Here is a 16,572-nt window from a genome sequence, read left to right on the forward strand (position 1 = left end):
TAGATAATATTATGCATTTACATAGTAAATGACAGCTCTGGATTACAAAGCAGTTATTCCCTTTAACTGTCAGAATACATTTTTGTGTGGCAACACCGCACATGTACATTCATGTAGTGATAACCATTAAACACATCCGCTTTGATATGTTTTGGGAAGCATTGGAAATATTAATACTTTAAAGAAGAAAATCTGCTCTCATTGAGCTAATGGAAAGGGATGAGTTCTCGTGTTAGTCTCAATATATGAATGATGTCTGTACTTGCACTGGTCTTGCATTTGTAATAGGCTCAGTCCCAGTGTCACTGGGGTTATAGTTTCCTTCCAGTCTTTCCCAGACTGGAGCAGTAGGTGTTCTGAAAAGCTGGTGTCTGCTCAATTTTGAACGAAGGTGCAACCTGTCTGTCAGTGATCTCTGCAGAGATCCAGAACTGTGTGTGTTCATCCCATGTTAAGGGATGTCCTCTAAGAACTGAGCTTATTAGGGTGAGCTCTGCTCTAACATGTGTTTTATTTCTCCAGGGGGAATTACCCACGATACTTTCCAAAAGGAACTTATGTGTTTTGACCCTGACACAGACAAATGGACTCAGAAAGCGCCGATGACCACAGTCAGAGGTCTGCACTGCATGTGTACTGTAGGAGACAAGCTGTACGTTATTGGTGGGAATCACTTTCGAGGCACCAGTGATTATGATGATGTTCTAAGCTGTGAATATTACTCACCAACTCTAGACCAGTGGACTCCAATTGCTGCCATGTTGCGTGGGCAAAGTGATGTTGGGGTTGCTGTCTTTGAAAATAAAATCTATGTTGTTGGAGGATATTCTTGGAATAATCGGTGTATGGTGGAAATAGTTCAGAAATATGATCCAGAAAAAGATGAGTGGCATAAAGTGTTTGACCTTCCGGAATCACTCGGTGGCATCCGAGCCTGCACGCTCACCGTTTTCCCCCCGGAGGACAATACAGGGTCACCATCCAGAGAGTCTCCTCTTTCAGCACCTTAGAACATCCCTTGACTTACGATGTTGTAGTAACACCTCTGCACTGCATCATGGAGTCTGTTCTTTTTCTTCAGTAGTTTCTGTTAGGCTTAGCCTACAGCGTTTCGTACGATTACTGGAAAACAAAAAGACTTTGAGATTATTTGTGCTGTTTGTTTGGCCTAGAATGTTTGTCAAGTGGTTCCAAACCCCCATGTACTTACCCGAGCCAAATGTTTAACAAATGAGAAGATATTGTCTATAAAATGTATGAACTAGGTACGTTATTAATGTTGTGTATTGGGTGTGAGGTACCTTCTAGCTGACATTTGGAAGCCCAACGAGTGAAATTTGTTCTGACCACGTTCTTTCACCAAATTTCAGAGTTGAAATCCTTTTTCCTTCCCGTTTTGACCGCAGGTGGTAAGGGGAGGTAGACCCACATCAATGTGAACTATGACAGGGGGTTGCCAAGGGGCCTGAGCTACCTCCCTTTCTTCACGGAGTCATCTTGACATATCTGTTTGCCCACATGAGCTGTGGGTGCTTTCAGCGTATGAAGTTTCTTAGGCAGAGGGGAGAAATAAAGTGATTTTAAACTATCAGCACTACACAGGAGGCAGATCTTGCAGAGGCCAGGAGTTTTTTGTAGCATATATCAAGTGTTTTTCCTGAGTTGGTTGAATGATGCTTCAAACAAAAGATTTAAAACGTTTGGGGTTCTTAATTTGGATTTTTCTTCAGGACTTGGCTTCCTCTTGCATGGGAGCACACTATTAACTAATGGGAATTCAGTGCAGTTGTATATTCTGCTGTATGCCTGTACTGAATTCAGGTAGATAAGGGCTAGAAACATTAACTTAAGCCACTGAATTTGACCAAATCTTTCCATTCGATTGAATTGAATCTACCTTTTCTCCTTTGCTGTTGAGGTAACTTGCATAACGTGTCCTCTGTATAGTCTCCGTTAATAAGGTTATTTAGCACAAGGTGCAGCTTCAGCAGGAGCTGCTTTTGCTCAGTGGACTTGGACTACCACGTTTTACCTTCTTTTGTTCAATAAAACTTTTAACTGCAGCTATTCAGTCTGAGCCACATCATTAATGCACTGGGTTCGATTCCTCTGCCTCTCTGTCCCCAGGATGTGCATTGTGTGTCTGGGTGGGGAGGTTGGTTTGCTGGGGATCCACTGCAGAGGTGGTCACAGGGATAGTCCTGGAAAGCAGCCAGGCGCTATGAATCGTCACCTTAAGAATGCTCTTCTGATGCTGAGCAAAGCCCCAGATGGGAAGATGTTGCTCTGTCGTTTCACAATGTCTCAGTCATTTAAGCGGCATGTGCTACTAATACTTTTTTTCCAGCTCAGAGGTAAGATTTTGGAGCCTGCTTGAGTTTAAATCCCCTGAAATCCATATGCCATTCCTGGTGTATTAATTACACCAAAAAGTAGTTGAAGTAGTTGCAACTCCTGTTGGATAATGTAAATATAACCTGCTGTTTGTGTGCTGGGGAAGAGGAGCTCCCCTGTTCCCTATGGAATAGTGGGTGCCTTCACTGGTGTTCTCCATTGAGAAGCAGCTTGGGGTGGTTCTAACCAATATGAGATGGTTAGAAGTCAGGATGTTGCCCAAGGAAGTTATGGATGCCCCATCCCTGGCAGTGTTCAAGGCCAGGTTGGACACAGGGGCTTGGAGCAATCTGCTCTAGTGGAAGGTTGGAACTGGATGAGTTTTAAGGTGTCCCTTCCAACCCAAACCGTTCTATGATTCTATGTCAGAGTTCTGTGTCTGAGCTTTGAGAATAGCCCAGGAGGTGGCATATGGCCACAATGCAGATTCCTGTTAGTGGTTAAGTGTTATACTTAAAAGTGGAAGAATGATTTTGGAATGCCTTTTTGTCATTAGTGTTGGACACAGCAGAGTGGATTAAATATAGTGCTTCAATCAAATTAATCTTTGAGGTTTTGTCTTCCCCTGGATTGAAGTGTTCATAGTCTCATTAGTTAACACCTCCCCACCAGGACTGAAAAGAAAACATCAGAGAGTGTCCAAAACCTGCAAACTGTTCTCTCCTGTGATGCAATGTAAAGTGACTTGATGCTCATTAACATCTTTCTTAACCACAGCGTAAGAAACCCTTTCCATCTCTGCATCCACAGCCATAGATATGCTATAGCAGATATTCCATCTCCATTTTGAGGCTGTTCTCTGAAGAGTAAACCCATCGTAGTACCTGGAGCCAGCAGTGTCAGGATGAAAAGCAGCCGCCTCTTTTTCCTGAATTCTTTCATTTTGCAGTGATGGCACCTGGATGAGAAAAGCATCTGGATAAAAAGCAGCAGTTGCCAAAAGTGCTCGTTTCCATAAACCACCCATTCAAGGGCCAGGCCAGTATCCGTGCAAAGAAACCAGCACTGAGTGACTCGAGACACCTGCGACAACATTTCCCCTTTGCTGTGTTTTGAAGCAGGATAGGAACGACGGGGAAGAAAGCCTGGGAAAACCCAGGTGACATGAAGTTCCTTGTTCCTACTGAAGAGCTGGTCAGCTGCAGATGTCTGGTGTTCTGTGGTTCCCCTTCCCTTAGAAAGCTGCGTAGAATCATAGAATCCCAGACTAGTTTGGGCTGGAAGGGAGCTTAAAGCTCATCCAGCTCCAACCCCTGCCACAAGCAGGGACACCTTCCACTGGAGCAGGTTGCTCCAAGCCCCGTCCAACTGGTACCTTTTGCATGCGGTGGTTTGAGGTTTTCCTGTTATATTCTCACCAGAAAACATCTCATTGCTTTGACTATTTTTACTACTCAGAAAGGCACAAAGCCACCGTTTAGTTTCTTTGATGTATTTTCCATGTCTATTAGTCTGTGCTGTTGTATTAGATATGACTAACCACGATTTGCTAATGAGAGTTACTGTATTCCCAGAGACAAGCCGAGAGTATTTTTAGCAAGGGGATAGACTAACGAGGTCACCAAGAGGATATGTGGTTGCATTAAATATTGCTGTTTAATATGCAGGCATTTTGCAAAGGATTAGCCATTGTAAATCCAGTCCTCTTCCCAAGCAGGGTGAGTATCACTTTGAAATGATATTTAATGGACCACTCTAGACTTTCATGTCCTTTACTGTGTCTGGCCACGCTACTGGTGGCTTATGTCAGGGAAAGCCTGCTGTGACTTTACGATACACAAATCTCTCCACAGTCCTTCTCCATGCTCTCTCAGGACAGTGTTGTTCAGGAATAAAGGCTTGCAATAAGGGAAAATGAGCTTTAGCTGTACCAGTGGAGGGAGGGAAATAGAACAGAAAGCATGTTTCTATGTGTAGAAAAGCCCTTGAGGCTGATGGTCCTGGGATACCTGGATGAGGCTGATGGCCTGGGTCCCCTGGAGCTCTAGATCCATCCTACCTTAGAGAAGGTCTGAAGTTGCCATTGTAGAAAGGAACCTGTTTTGAGGCCGAGAGATCTCTCAGCAAGACCAGGAATGAGGATTCAAATACTTGCTTTAAAATAATTACACCCAGAGGTTTAGCAGTAACTGCGAAATGGGTTAATTCCCAGTTGGAGTCGCCTCTCACTAAGTATCTGATGGCGTGGGAGCTGACATACAGGGCTCTGCCCAACTGCGCTAAATGAACTCCTGATGGGTTTTCTCCTCCAGCAGGATTAAAGCTGCCTTCCCCAAATTAAAGCTGCCTTTTTCATTTAGGGAGTGCAGGAGCAGAGCTCACTGGCTTGGTGAGCAAACTGATCACATCTCACCCTCCTTCATCGGGATGGTCCCTGAGGGCTGCTTGCAAATGTGGAGCAGTGACAAGTGCCACCCACCTGCGGCAGAAGGACCACTGGAGCCCTGGAGCACGGTACCCAGAGGGTGAGAGCTCAGGATCACAGCTGGAGCCTGGGGGGGAAAAGCTTTACCCTCTGAGGCCCCTGTCCTGGGGAAGGTGCTGCAATGAAAGCTGGTGCACAGAGCAGGGGGGCTTTCCAACTGTCATCACTCAGGGAATAACACCTATGAGTGAGCAAGAGAGTTCATAGGATGGGTTTGGGTTGGAATGGGTGCACATTAAAACAAGTACATCCCAGCAAGCCACCAGCTCAGACGATGCCTCTGGGGTCTCCAGGGGAGCAGCGCAGTGGTCAGTCATCCATCACCTCGTAGGGTTTGGCTTGGAAGGTGGGGAGACTGGAGCTGGTGAGGGATGGTGCGAGCAGGGGCAGCACTGCCTGTGGTGGGGAGAGGACCCGGCTCAGCACTGGTGGGGAAAGTCGGGTCTGGCTGGAAATACAGAATGTGTGAGAGCTCTAAAGAAGAGAAAGGAACAAGGAATCTAGTGAGAGGAGTGAGGGAGCACTCAGCAAGAGGGGAAGATGTGCAGAAGAAAAGGTTCTTTTGTATCATTCCTAGGGCACATCTGCCTTCGGATGCTGCCCCTCTGGCATGGCACCAGCTCCCAGATCACGTTTTGGAGGGTGTGGATGGCCTGGGATAGCACTCCATGTGCTGGTGATGCTCAGGAGGGCACACAGCGGACAGGCTGCGGCTCCCAGGGTGGAACTGCGAGCGGAGCTGAGCACTCTGGTTGCCTCTTGTCTCTGCACATGCTGTGATTGTGAATCTCGACCCCTAGGTTGCAATGAGGTTGTCATACACAACAAGAAGTGGTATTAAAGGAAATTAATAAGTTCAAAATGCATGTAAAACCCCGTAGTGCTCATTACTGGTATCCAGGATGACACCCCCAGAATGGTAATTTCCAATTTCATCTTCTCTGACTGACCACAGATATGGATTCATTCAAATGGCAAGGAAGGAATTAAGTGTTAATTTAACAGAAGGGAAAGGCTACGAAGGAATTAGATTAGATTCTTAAATTAAATATCAACCCATAGAAAGGCTTTCTGAGTGCTCCAGCCGGCCTCCTCAGTAATTCTCTGCAGTAATAAAACAAAATGGTGTCAAAGTGTCTGGCAAAGTGCTGAGGCACTGCCCCCACCCAGTGGGACAGAAGTGTGCTGGTCCTTATAATGTCATTATTAGTATTATTTCATATTTGTTTTATTATAATTAATATTATATAGTATAATTAGTGTTATTATAAATGTGAAGATTTTACTTTGCCTCCTCCTTGATATTCCCAGAACGACTCGGGCTGGGAGCAGCTGAAGCTGCTGGCAGGAATAGGTGGGTTCAAGGCATGTCCTGGACTGAGCATCAGAATCCCAGCCTGGTTTGTGTTGGAGGGAGCTTAAAGCTCATCCAGTCCCAACCCCCTGCCACGGGCAGGGACACCTTCCACTAGAGCAGGTTGCTCCAAGCCCCTGTGTCCAACCTGGCCTTGAACACTGCCAGGGATGGGGCAGCCACAGCTTCTCTGGGCACCCTGTGCCAGTGCCTCACCACTGGATGAGCTTTAAGGTCCCTTCCAACCCAAACCAGTCTGTGGGTCTATGTTTTCAGATGCAAAACCAAGCACTGGTCCTTTCTTGGGGAAACCCAGCAGTGAGCAAGGAGCCCGTCCACCCTCCCCTGCATCCCCTGTGCTGCACCTGGGCCTCAGTGAGCTCCAGTTTGAGCTTTGCTCCTCCAGTCTGGGGTTCATGGGGGTGCAGAGGTACTACTGCTTTAATACTAAGCCACTGTTTGTCTCAGTGGCTACCGTCAGGTAAATGGAGTGTGAAAGCATAATGACTGTGGCATAAATGAGAGAGCATGAAAATGAATGCAGTTTGTTGATGTAATTGGTAGCTCATTAGGTGAGTGCTGAGCTTGGTGCGGGAGTTGCTGTTGCCCCTGTGTGGACTAAACCCTTTGCACCAGCTGAGCCCTTGCTGGTGCTCCCTGTGGGGCAGAGGCCTCGCAGGCAGAGCTTCAGCCTCTTAAAGGTTTATAAACCCCCTTTTCCCTCCACTGCTTAATCACTGAGATGTGATTTTTTTTCCTGGGAGGCAAACGGGAGCGTCTCACGCTCTGTGTCCTGCATGAGAGGAGCTCAAATGCCATCTGGGTCTCCTGGCTCAGCACAGCAGGGATGGATGGATGATACCTCACATGCCCTGAAGACACTTGAGCAGCGGTGCTGATGGCTCTTCAAGGGGTTGATTCTGTTGGAGTGGCTTTCGATTTGCTCCTGGCCCACACGTCCGTCCTCTTCAGCGCAGGGGTAGAAATTGCTTCATTATAACCAATTTCACAGCAGCAGAGCTCAAAAGTTTCTGAATTAGAAGCAAATTGCACTGTTGATTACATTCGTTTTCCCCAGGTCTCGACTCTTCAGGAGATGAAGCACGTTCTTCCTGGCTTCCCCCCCCCAGAGGCCTGGGGCAGAGCAGAGCAAGACATGTCCCTTTGCAGAGCTCTCTGCTTCTCAGCTGGACGAGGACCTCGGGTATCACCACCCCTGTCTGACTGCCAGGCTAAGTGTGGTGAGGTTATAAAACAGAGAGGAGAGGAAGGGAAAGGGGAAGGAAATGAAGAGGAGAGGAGAGGGAAGGAAAGGGAAGGGGAAAAGGAAAAGAGAGGAAAGGAAAGGGAAAAGAAAGGAGAAGAAAGGGAAGGAAAGGGAAGGAAAGGGAAAGAGGAAGGGGAAGGAAAGGGAAGGAAAATAAAAGAGAAAAGGAAAGGAAAATAAAAAGAATAAAAGCCTAGTGCAGTTTCACACAGGTTTGATGTTATGTCTCCTCTGTAAGACAGCTATTGCCTTGATCGGGAGCCTGACATGTTTTGTGAACATCACAGCTGCTTTCTGGACCAGGATCCTTAATGGCCTCCATGAAAAGCATTGTCATTACAGACATCCTTGCTCTGAGAAGCCCCATTTCAGCACGGCCTGCTGGCAATCCCCAGGGAGCTGCTTCCTGCGGCTAATTCCCAGCGGCTCCACCTCCGAGCAGGGAGGTTTCACCGACTGCTGCACTCTGGATAATTGAGGGCAAGCGTGTTTCTCCCATTCAACAGGTAGTTTTCTTACAAGGAATGATGTGCTGTTGGCCTGACATGATTTCCCACGCTTGAGAACACAGCATTTTATTCTGGTTTTCTCCTGTTGTCTTACAGCTGATTATTACATTCTGATAGAACCACTGAAATGCTGTTCTCCTAATGAGATTTATCACAAATGCCCAGCCTCCCAAGCAGTGACAATTAGCAAGTGTTTTTCAGATGGAGGTAATTGTCTAATATGGGAACATCGATAAAGCAATAGAGTGATTAACACACCACTGAAAAATGTATGGATAAAGCTGGAGCTGTCTGAGCTGGGTCTTCTCATAGCAAGCAAGCAAATAACGTTTGTCAGAGGACAGATTCATCACCATCATGAAACCAAATAGTCCTTTATTGGATCGTGTGATTGAAAGGGTTCTTGCAGGCTGGAGGCCAATGAGATATGACTGAAGGAATTTGGGACACTGCAGCTCCTTGCTGCGGCCTGCAGTAATTACTTTGAGCAAGAAGGTTAGTCAATATGCACCTATCTCTTGTTCATATTGCCTGTAATTCATCTGATCCCACCCGTGCATTTTTTCAAGGTATTTTTTCGTTCACTGCATTGTGATGGAGGAGCAATAGAAAAAAATAGACCTTAATAGGAGTTTGCATTGATTTTGCGCCAGAGACCTGCTGAGGTGGTGGCCGGCTGTGCTGTGCAGCCACTGCTGACCATGGGAGAGTGGTTGGGGCTATTTGGGTGTTGCGGTGTCGGCCAGTGGTAGGAAAAGGAAGGATAATTCCTAACTAGCCAGGTTGGACAGGGCTTGGAGCAAGCTGCTCTAGTGGAAGGGGGGTTGGAAATGGATGAGCTTTAAGCTCCCTTCCAACGCAAACCAGTCTGTGACTCTATCATTCTATGTTAAGGAGGAGGCCTGGGTTAACACTTCTGCCTGGATTAAGCTGATGACTCTGTTTAAGCACCATAAAATTTCACAGTCTTACAATTTTGCCTTGTTATTACTCACTTTGTGCGATGCTGTACCAGGCACCCTTGGCCTCCAGAGACCTGGGCTGAGAGCATCCCCTCTTAGAAGAGGAACACCTCCACGTTTCAAATGTGTTTCCGAATCTCACCACCTATCTCTGACCATTTCATATGTTTCAGTCCATCAGATTTCCTTTCTAACTTCCTGGCACAAACAAGAAGTCTAAAGATGTGCAGCCCATGTGGTTTGTCTCATCCCAAGGTTTTTTCCCACTCTGGAAAGCAGGGAGGTGATTTCTGGTTATCAGCTGATTCTTGCTGTTGTCTTTGCCTTGTTTTGTTCCTTGCCAAATGCTAGGCAGTGGGTTCTATTGTCTTAGGCTCCTGTTTGGAAATATCAGTTCCATAACTAATTATGTATGAAATCAGACTGGTTTTTTAAACACTTTGAAGTTTTTACAAGCATGACATAGAGTAACAATAGTACGGAAATAGATCAATATTTCCCCTTACTTTGAAGTTACTAAACCCACATCTAATTACAAAGTGATTAAGACGGAGTCACCGCAGTTGCGTCTCTTCTGAACATACTTTTCAAGCTGGATTAATACTCTTAACTATAAAACATTTCCTAACTGGGAGTGCAGAAGCTGTGAGGTTGGACCCTCCATGCGGGCTGAATGTTGTGCTGAACTCCAAGCTGCCTTTCGGTGAGTGACAGCATTACATAAAACATCAAAGCCATTCTGTGTGCTGCATGGAAGAAAGACCTACCTGCTTAAAAAAGCCAAGTGAGTGATGGAAGACATTGCTTAGTTGCCTGTTTCTACAGGTTTTCCTAGTCTTTTTTAATAATCATTTATTTATAAGTTGTAGGATTAAGGCTTGAGCTGCTTAAAAATGAGGATCTGGGGACGCTCCAAGGTTAACAATCATTTTTATTTTCATAGTCTTCTATTTCAGTTATTAAAAGCTAATGCACCCAGTGATAACAGTTACCCAGAACAACAGGTAATTGAATAGGTTTAATGGAGCTTTGATTTTCAAATACTTGCTTTGAATGACAATGTGCAAAGTTAAATAAATGATGGATGAGCAAGATTAAATGAACTCTAATTTGCCTTACATAATATAGGAGACATTAATTTAATTCTAAACTACCTGTAGTTAAAGGCTGTGAATGTCACAGTCAAGGAGACCATGGATGCCATTGCCATTAGCAAACATCATGTTTAGGGTCTGGGTGCAGTTTTGTGCAGAGCAGGAGCCCCTCAGCAGCTGGATTTGAAAGCTGACCCCATCTGTAGGAGAGCACGTGCTTGTTCTGAGCCGGTGGCAGCGGCAGCTCATGGAGGTGTGGGTTAGGTTTGGGTGAACACCCAGGTCTTGTTTGGCCACTTGTGATGGCCACTTTTGGAAGATAGATGAGGTATCTGCAGAAGAAATCGTCCAATTGTCTCTTTAAAGCCATTCAGGTGTGAAGGGAGAAGCTGGGACAAGGTGCTCTTACCCCACCACTGAGCAAAGACTCTCAGAATCATTAGGAAATGCCACAAGGTTGGTGAACCTGGCAGTGCTTCAGAACTGTTGTAAGGAGACATGTAGAGGTTATTTAGGGATTTACAAATCTAATGACTGTCAGTTAAGGCTTTCTGCACATGTTCAAAGCCAGTTGAGGGAAGGAGCCTGGTGACCACTGCTCTGCTCCAACAAAGCCCTCTGCAGTGTGAGCTGAAGTGGCGAACTTGTGCTGTGTTACTCTCATCTCAGGGAGGTTCTTGCTTCCTTCTAGCTCTGCCAGAAGAGACTGCAGAAAACCAGCAACCCCTTCAGAGCAGATTTAGTCTTTCTAGTGTCAAACAGTGGGCTGGTGCTTGGTAGGTACAAATTAAAGCAATTTGCAGTGTAACATGGGGTTAGAAAGGCGTTCCTGTTATCTAACAACCCAGAAGAAAATAGTAGCCAAATAATAATATGGTTAATTAACAAAGCCAGAAGTCTGTCCTGATCTGATTATGCACTGTTAAAGAAATACAAAGACACTGGGAAATTGAGTGCAGTCACTTCCTGACATTTTGCAACACAAAAGGCCAAACAAGCATGCAGGAAGCCAGGAATGCTGGGGATGGAGGGCTTTGGAAAGGGAATGACATTGCAAAGCAACATGCTCACCATGGGTGAAGCCCCAGGGAGAGGGCACAGCTTTATGCATTCAGAGCTGGGTTTGTCCAGGACATGGAGATGCTGCTTGCAGGAGCCCTGTTTCTTTGTCCTCCCTGCATGGCTCCGCAGGAACATCGTGAGCTCGGGGTGAGCTGGGAATACTGCTGGACAAACACCTTCTGGAAGTTCTGTCTCTTTCAGCATTCCCATTTTGCCTAAGATTGATTTGAATCAGAAAAGGAAAGATATCCTACATGTTCATCTTCTGGAGACAGCTTTTCTCCTGTGCAAAATAGGGACATTCGTGCTTATATGTAACAGTTGGGGCTGGTTTTTCCAGACCACTTTGTTAAGGATTCAGTTCAGAGCCATACTGCTTCTGCACTGAGTCATCTGGATCAAGGACTGTTTTCAGCCACCAGATCAGGATGATAATCAAGTCTCATCAGCCATTTTTCAGGGTCATGGGTTAATAAGACCATAAATCTAAGGGTAATTTCTCTGAAAGCCACAATGAAGTCATAGTCTTCGGCACAATATGTCAGCTTTATAGTTCCAACATTATTTATCTGAGAAGAACAGTTACAGGTAATCTGTGAATTGTGCAAAAACATGAACTCATGCATAATAATCCTAATAGAGCCTGTTTACATCTTCTTCTGGGGTATAATTAGCAAAACATATGATCCAAGTTGTTCTGTTTTGGCTGGTCGGCATCGCTGAGTTGGTGCTGCCAAGAGCTATCCTAGGTAATGTTTTCAGATAGGTTTAGTGTGGGATATCTGTGTGCAGCAGTGGGATCTGTGAATTTATGACGGAAAGATCAAGGCTGTCGTAAATACTAATATCTGCTGGAAAGGAAAGCTGCAATTCCAGCCCTGGCATTTCCTCTTGCCATGCACAAGTGAGTGTCATCAGCGCTGTGTCATATAAAAGCCTGACATCAAGTGAGTGGTTATATCACAGCCTTGAGATTGTGCCTCCTAATTAGATATGTAGAGTGAATCGTTTTGGTTCAATTAGGTGTTGCTGCCTGGACAACCAATAGCACAATGCACATCTACACTAAATAGCATTGTTAAACTCCGTCGTGTCCTTGGTTACTGACACTTGGAGACTGGAAATGGGTCTTTTGGGTTGTTTTGGGTTTTGTTTTGTTTCTTTTTTCTCTACTTTGGCATTATTTTTCAGCATCCAGCTAAATAAAACCAGCAGTAGATGGTATTTAACATCTTTCTATACACTTCACAGGAAAGCCAGCGTTGTTTATGTCACTGTAGTCATGACACTAGTCCCGAGGCTGATCAGATGTTTGTTGCCAATTAGGATTTAGTGAACTTTTACCTTTTTTCCCTGCTTTCAAGCCCACTCTGACTCATGCAGACGTAATAAGTTGCTGAGAAACTGTTCATGTTGCCTTCTCCAACAGGAGACTTCCCTGCAGATGCATCTCAATGAGTTACCTCTCCCCTATTCACTCTCCTTGTTGCAGTGGGGAATTTTCTTGCTAATTATGTTGTTTGCTCCCTTCTTGGTTTTTGCAGCTCTCTTAACAACAAAACTCAGTAGGACTGGCTAACCTGGGTGGATGTGCTCTCCCAGAAAGCCCTGTTTGTAACCTGCCCTCTCCGTGGGCATCCTGCTGGAGGTGCCCACCTCCTCCCCAGCCCCTTCCCACTGCTTCTGCTGCCTCCATGACCCCAGGCAGGGCTCTCCTGCTCCTGCCTTCCCTCCTTGCCTGCTTCGCTTGGGTGGGAGCTGGAGCTTATCCCACCCGAGCACCTGAGCAGAGCCCCTGCCCCTCACCAGGGATTGCAGCTCCACTTTGGCTTGCTGCAGGTTTCCCTGGCTGCTGCTGTAAAGGGTAGGAGGGAGAAGGAGCTTTGGGTAACAGATACCTGCCTGTTGCTGGAAGAGGAAGACGTGACAGCAAGAGCCTGCACAGACCAGATGAGGAGCTAAAAGCAGGGAGAAGATCAAACCTGACCACACCAGAGCTACCCCGATCCAAGCCCTGTCCTCAGTGAAGCTGGATGCAGGTGGTGAACACCTTCTGTGCTGGAGGCAGAGCTGAGCCAAGGGATCAGAACCGCTGGGTTGGAGCTGCTCCATCTCCAGCTCATTACCTTATCTGGTAACGTCTTTCATTTTATCTGCTTTTCAGCACATACTGTGAGAGCACGATCCTTCCAAAGGGAAGTCAATCATGCTTCTCTCTGACACCCCTTTGTGTTTTCACCCTGCTCCAGGATCTCTCTCTCTTGACTTTGATGCCAGCATCTTCAAATAGTGACTGCTCATTAGCACAGCACAGCCAGGATGTTTTTTTCCCCCAAATCAAAAGTCTTTTATAGCTCTGCAGCGTGTATGATCTGTGCAGAAGGTGTATCTGCTTGAGCTGGAGAGAACAGGTATGCCCTACACACAGCCGTGTCCCACATGTACAGGCAGAGAAATTGCTTATTACGTCTTTCCTATAAATGAGGTTCTTGCAAGTAGCCAGTGAGCTCAGCATGGGCCCCGTCTGAAAGTGAGAACCTCGTCTGAAACCTTTCCCTTGTGGAGTTTTCTGGTCCCACTGAGCTTTAGCAGTGCTGTGTTGTGGTATCTGCAGCACAGAGCGCTCCCATCCTGCAGCTCTGCTCCAGGCACTGCTTGGGGCAGGTATCCTAACGCCCTCAATGGGCTCTGTAGCATCCCACACAGTGCTGGATTCCTTGCTATTTCAGATATAAGGCCAAGATTCTGCCAGTGAGGTGCAGCTCAGTTAGGGATGCTCTGACATAATTGCATTATAACTGTTCATGGAGGTGGAATTTCACTGGTTTGATTCCTCATGGATCATCTCCTCTTGGCACATCCCTGGGAGCCGTCCCACTGCAGGCACCCCTGTGCCTCTCCACCAGCTCCACTTCCCCAGGTAGTGTTGTGGTCCCTGCTGATGACCATGGATCATGTAGGCAAGTGTTCTGGAGCAGAACAAGTGATGAGGAGTAGCCATTGCGGGGTTTTCATTCATCCTGAGGGATGATGAGGTTTCCCCTAGCACAGGCCCATCAATACTATTCCTTTTTACCAACACTCTGTTCCCTCCTGAAGTTGCATGGGTCCAGCCCTGCACAGCGCTTCACGAGATGCCAAGCTGTTTCTTTGTGGATGTTTATGGCTTCAAATGTTTTTCCTTTTATTGCATACTTCAGATGCAATAAAGGAGAAATGAAGGGGCCATTAAATGGAAATGCTCTCCCCTGGCATTTATCTACTCTGTGGGATGTTTCTGGAATTGCTCCTGGGTGAATACTGCCTGTCCCCCGTTACCTTCCACATGGTGCCCCTTTGCTGGGGCTGGCTTCCCACCCTCCCTCCTGCTGTGCAGTGTGTGGGTCGGATTTGGTTGCAAAAAGCAGAGATGCAGGAGCCTGTGGCTGGGAGCAGCGCTGCAGCCAAAGCCCAGCCTCTGCTTCGGGTGCTTCTGTGTCCCTTCTAAGCCAGGCCAGCGGGTCTCTCGTAAGGCTTGGCAAGGTGCTACTCATTCTTTAGCTTTCCATGTTGCTGCTGAGGACTTGATGCTGGAGGATGCAGGTCTGACCTTATGCTTATGGTTTACAAATACAGCTCCTTCTAAACACATGGATCATAAGCCTGCCCTGCAGCATGTCCTGCTGGTCCTGCATGAGTCTGGGAATCTAGGGGAGGAAAAGAGTGTGAAAGAATGTAATTTAAATGGATCTAACCCATATCCACATGGAGCGCTTCTGGGAGCACAGGTTTTCTGCATGCGCTCACTTTGGTGTTAGGGAAATCCTGGTCTGAGCCTGATCACTTGCCAGGGGGATGCAAAAGGCACCATCTCAGTGTAAGTGCCCTTCCCCTGCTAATCCTCATGAATCAGCTCCAAAGGCATTAAAGAAACGTGATTGGGGACTTATTAGCAGGCAAAGTGACATATATCTGACATATATCCGCTGGCTTTGCTCCTGGAAACAGCTGAGCAGTTTGGAGATCTCCTGAGCAATGCAAGGTGGGATGTGGCCATCCATGGGCAAGGAATGTCCCCCTGGAAAACAGGCAGCCTCAGCGTCAGACACAGACACCCTGCTTTTTCCTTGCAGCACTGAGGCAGTAAATGATGAGCCTGTTATCGATTTTTCAGTTACAGCTCTTGCCTTCTGCCATCTGCTAAGGGTGAAGGGACCTGGAAGGCATCTTTAGTTTAAATCCTACTTCATAATCAGTAAAATACTAAAGGAGGACAAGACAACCTTGTCAGACAAACCTGATACTGGTTTTCTGATTGTTGTCTGTATAGTAAGTTTACAAGATTGGTTGATTAAGGTGAAAGGATTTGTAGGAGAGACTCTCCCACAGACTCCTCTGTGAATCTTTCCTGAAGAATTTATAATCATCAGCAGCATAATTTATAGTCAGCATTGGACTGGTGTGGTGTAAGCTGATTTTCATGCAGCTAAATACAAGATTAGGTACAGATAAATAGAAAGATGGAAAGATAGTGAAGGGTTTGCTTTAACAGAATGTTTCAGAGGAAAATTTATGGTTTCTAGTTGCCAAGATGCTTTAGTGTTCTCAGTGGGTCTCTGACTTGGGGGGCTGGTGGCTTCATTAGAGCCGAAACCCTGAGCTGATCAGTGTGGTCCATGCTGCTGAAGGGAGAGGTGGCTGCTCCCACAGCAAACCCTGCTCCTCCTCCAGCCCACTGCAGAGGCAACAGCTTCATCCCTGGCTCTGCCTTTGCCCAGAGGTCCTTGTTGCCATGTGTTGTTTTTCTTTTCAATCCAGCAAAGCCTCACAAAGCCCTGTGCAGGAGGAAAAGCTCCCTTTGTGCCTGTGCTCAGAGCTGTCGATGGAGACTTAATTTGTCTTTTACAATTTGCAGCTCTCTGTTGCCTCCCCGCTCCAGGCGCGACCCCATCACAGTGCTGGTCGATACTTGTGGTGGGTGGAACTGGCACTGATCTTGCTTAGGCAGGGAAAAAACCTGTCTCTGAGCTTGTCATTAGGAGATCACTTGAATATTGCTGTGCATAAGCTCACAGGAGGGACAGGGCTGGCAGTGTATGGAAAAACCCACCTGTCTGCAGGCTCTGAGCACGGGGAGCTGTGGGAGCTCAGAGGATGCTCATTGCCTTTCACTGGGGAGGGACCAGCCTTCCAGAGTTCATCTCTCTGTTAAGCCCTTATTCTGAGCTGGCCTTGGATCGTGGTGGTGACAGCAAACCCTGACATGGTCTGTCTGATGCTCACAGAGCAGCGGCCCTGGGCTGTAGGGATGTGTTCAGCTCTTCAGCATCTTCTGCACAGCTCTGATCTGTAGGTTTGTTTTGGGGAAGAAGGAAAACCGAACTGTGTTCATTATTGGCATGTGTCTCTGTTATTTATAGGAGAAGTAACAAAGGGAGAAGTTATTTCCTTTTCTTCCTTTTTCGTTTTCTAATTGCTCCACACAGCTCTCCCAGCTGATAGCAGTCATTCCTGTGTGAGCAAAGG

The 16,572-nt window shown here is 46.5% G+C and overlaps 1 protein-coding gene across 9 annotated transcripts in view; it reads left to right on the forward strand.

Moving 5' to 3' along the window:
• KLHL13 (kelch like family member 13) overlaps window positions 1-2,063 on the forward strand; it is a 66,336-nt gene extending 64,273 nt beyond the window's left edge. For 6 of the 9 annotated variants that reach the window (XM_030498721.1, XM_030498723.1, XM_030498726.1 and 3 more), the window contains one exon: window positions 523-1,575. In XM_030498721.1, coding sequence (XP_030354581.1) covers window positions 523-1,010 — 488 coding nt within the window. In that variant the 3' untranslated portion in view covers window positions 1,011-1,575. Of the gene's footprint in view, window positions 1-522 lie in introns of all 9 variants that reach the window. The other 3 variants (XM_030498724.1, XM_030498717.1, XM_030498718.1) reach the window with 1 other exon arrangement.
• The last annotated feature ends 14,509 nt before the right edge of the window (window positions 2,064-16,572 follow it).

Source organism: Strigops habroptila, chromosome 9 (genome assembly GCF_004027225.2).
Source record: "Strigops habroptila isolate Jane chromosome 9, bStrHab1.2.pri, whole genome shotgun sequence".
Taxonomy (NCBI): Eukaryota; Metazoa; Chordata; class Aves; order Psittaciformes; family Psittacidae; genus Strigops; species Strigops habroptila.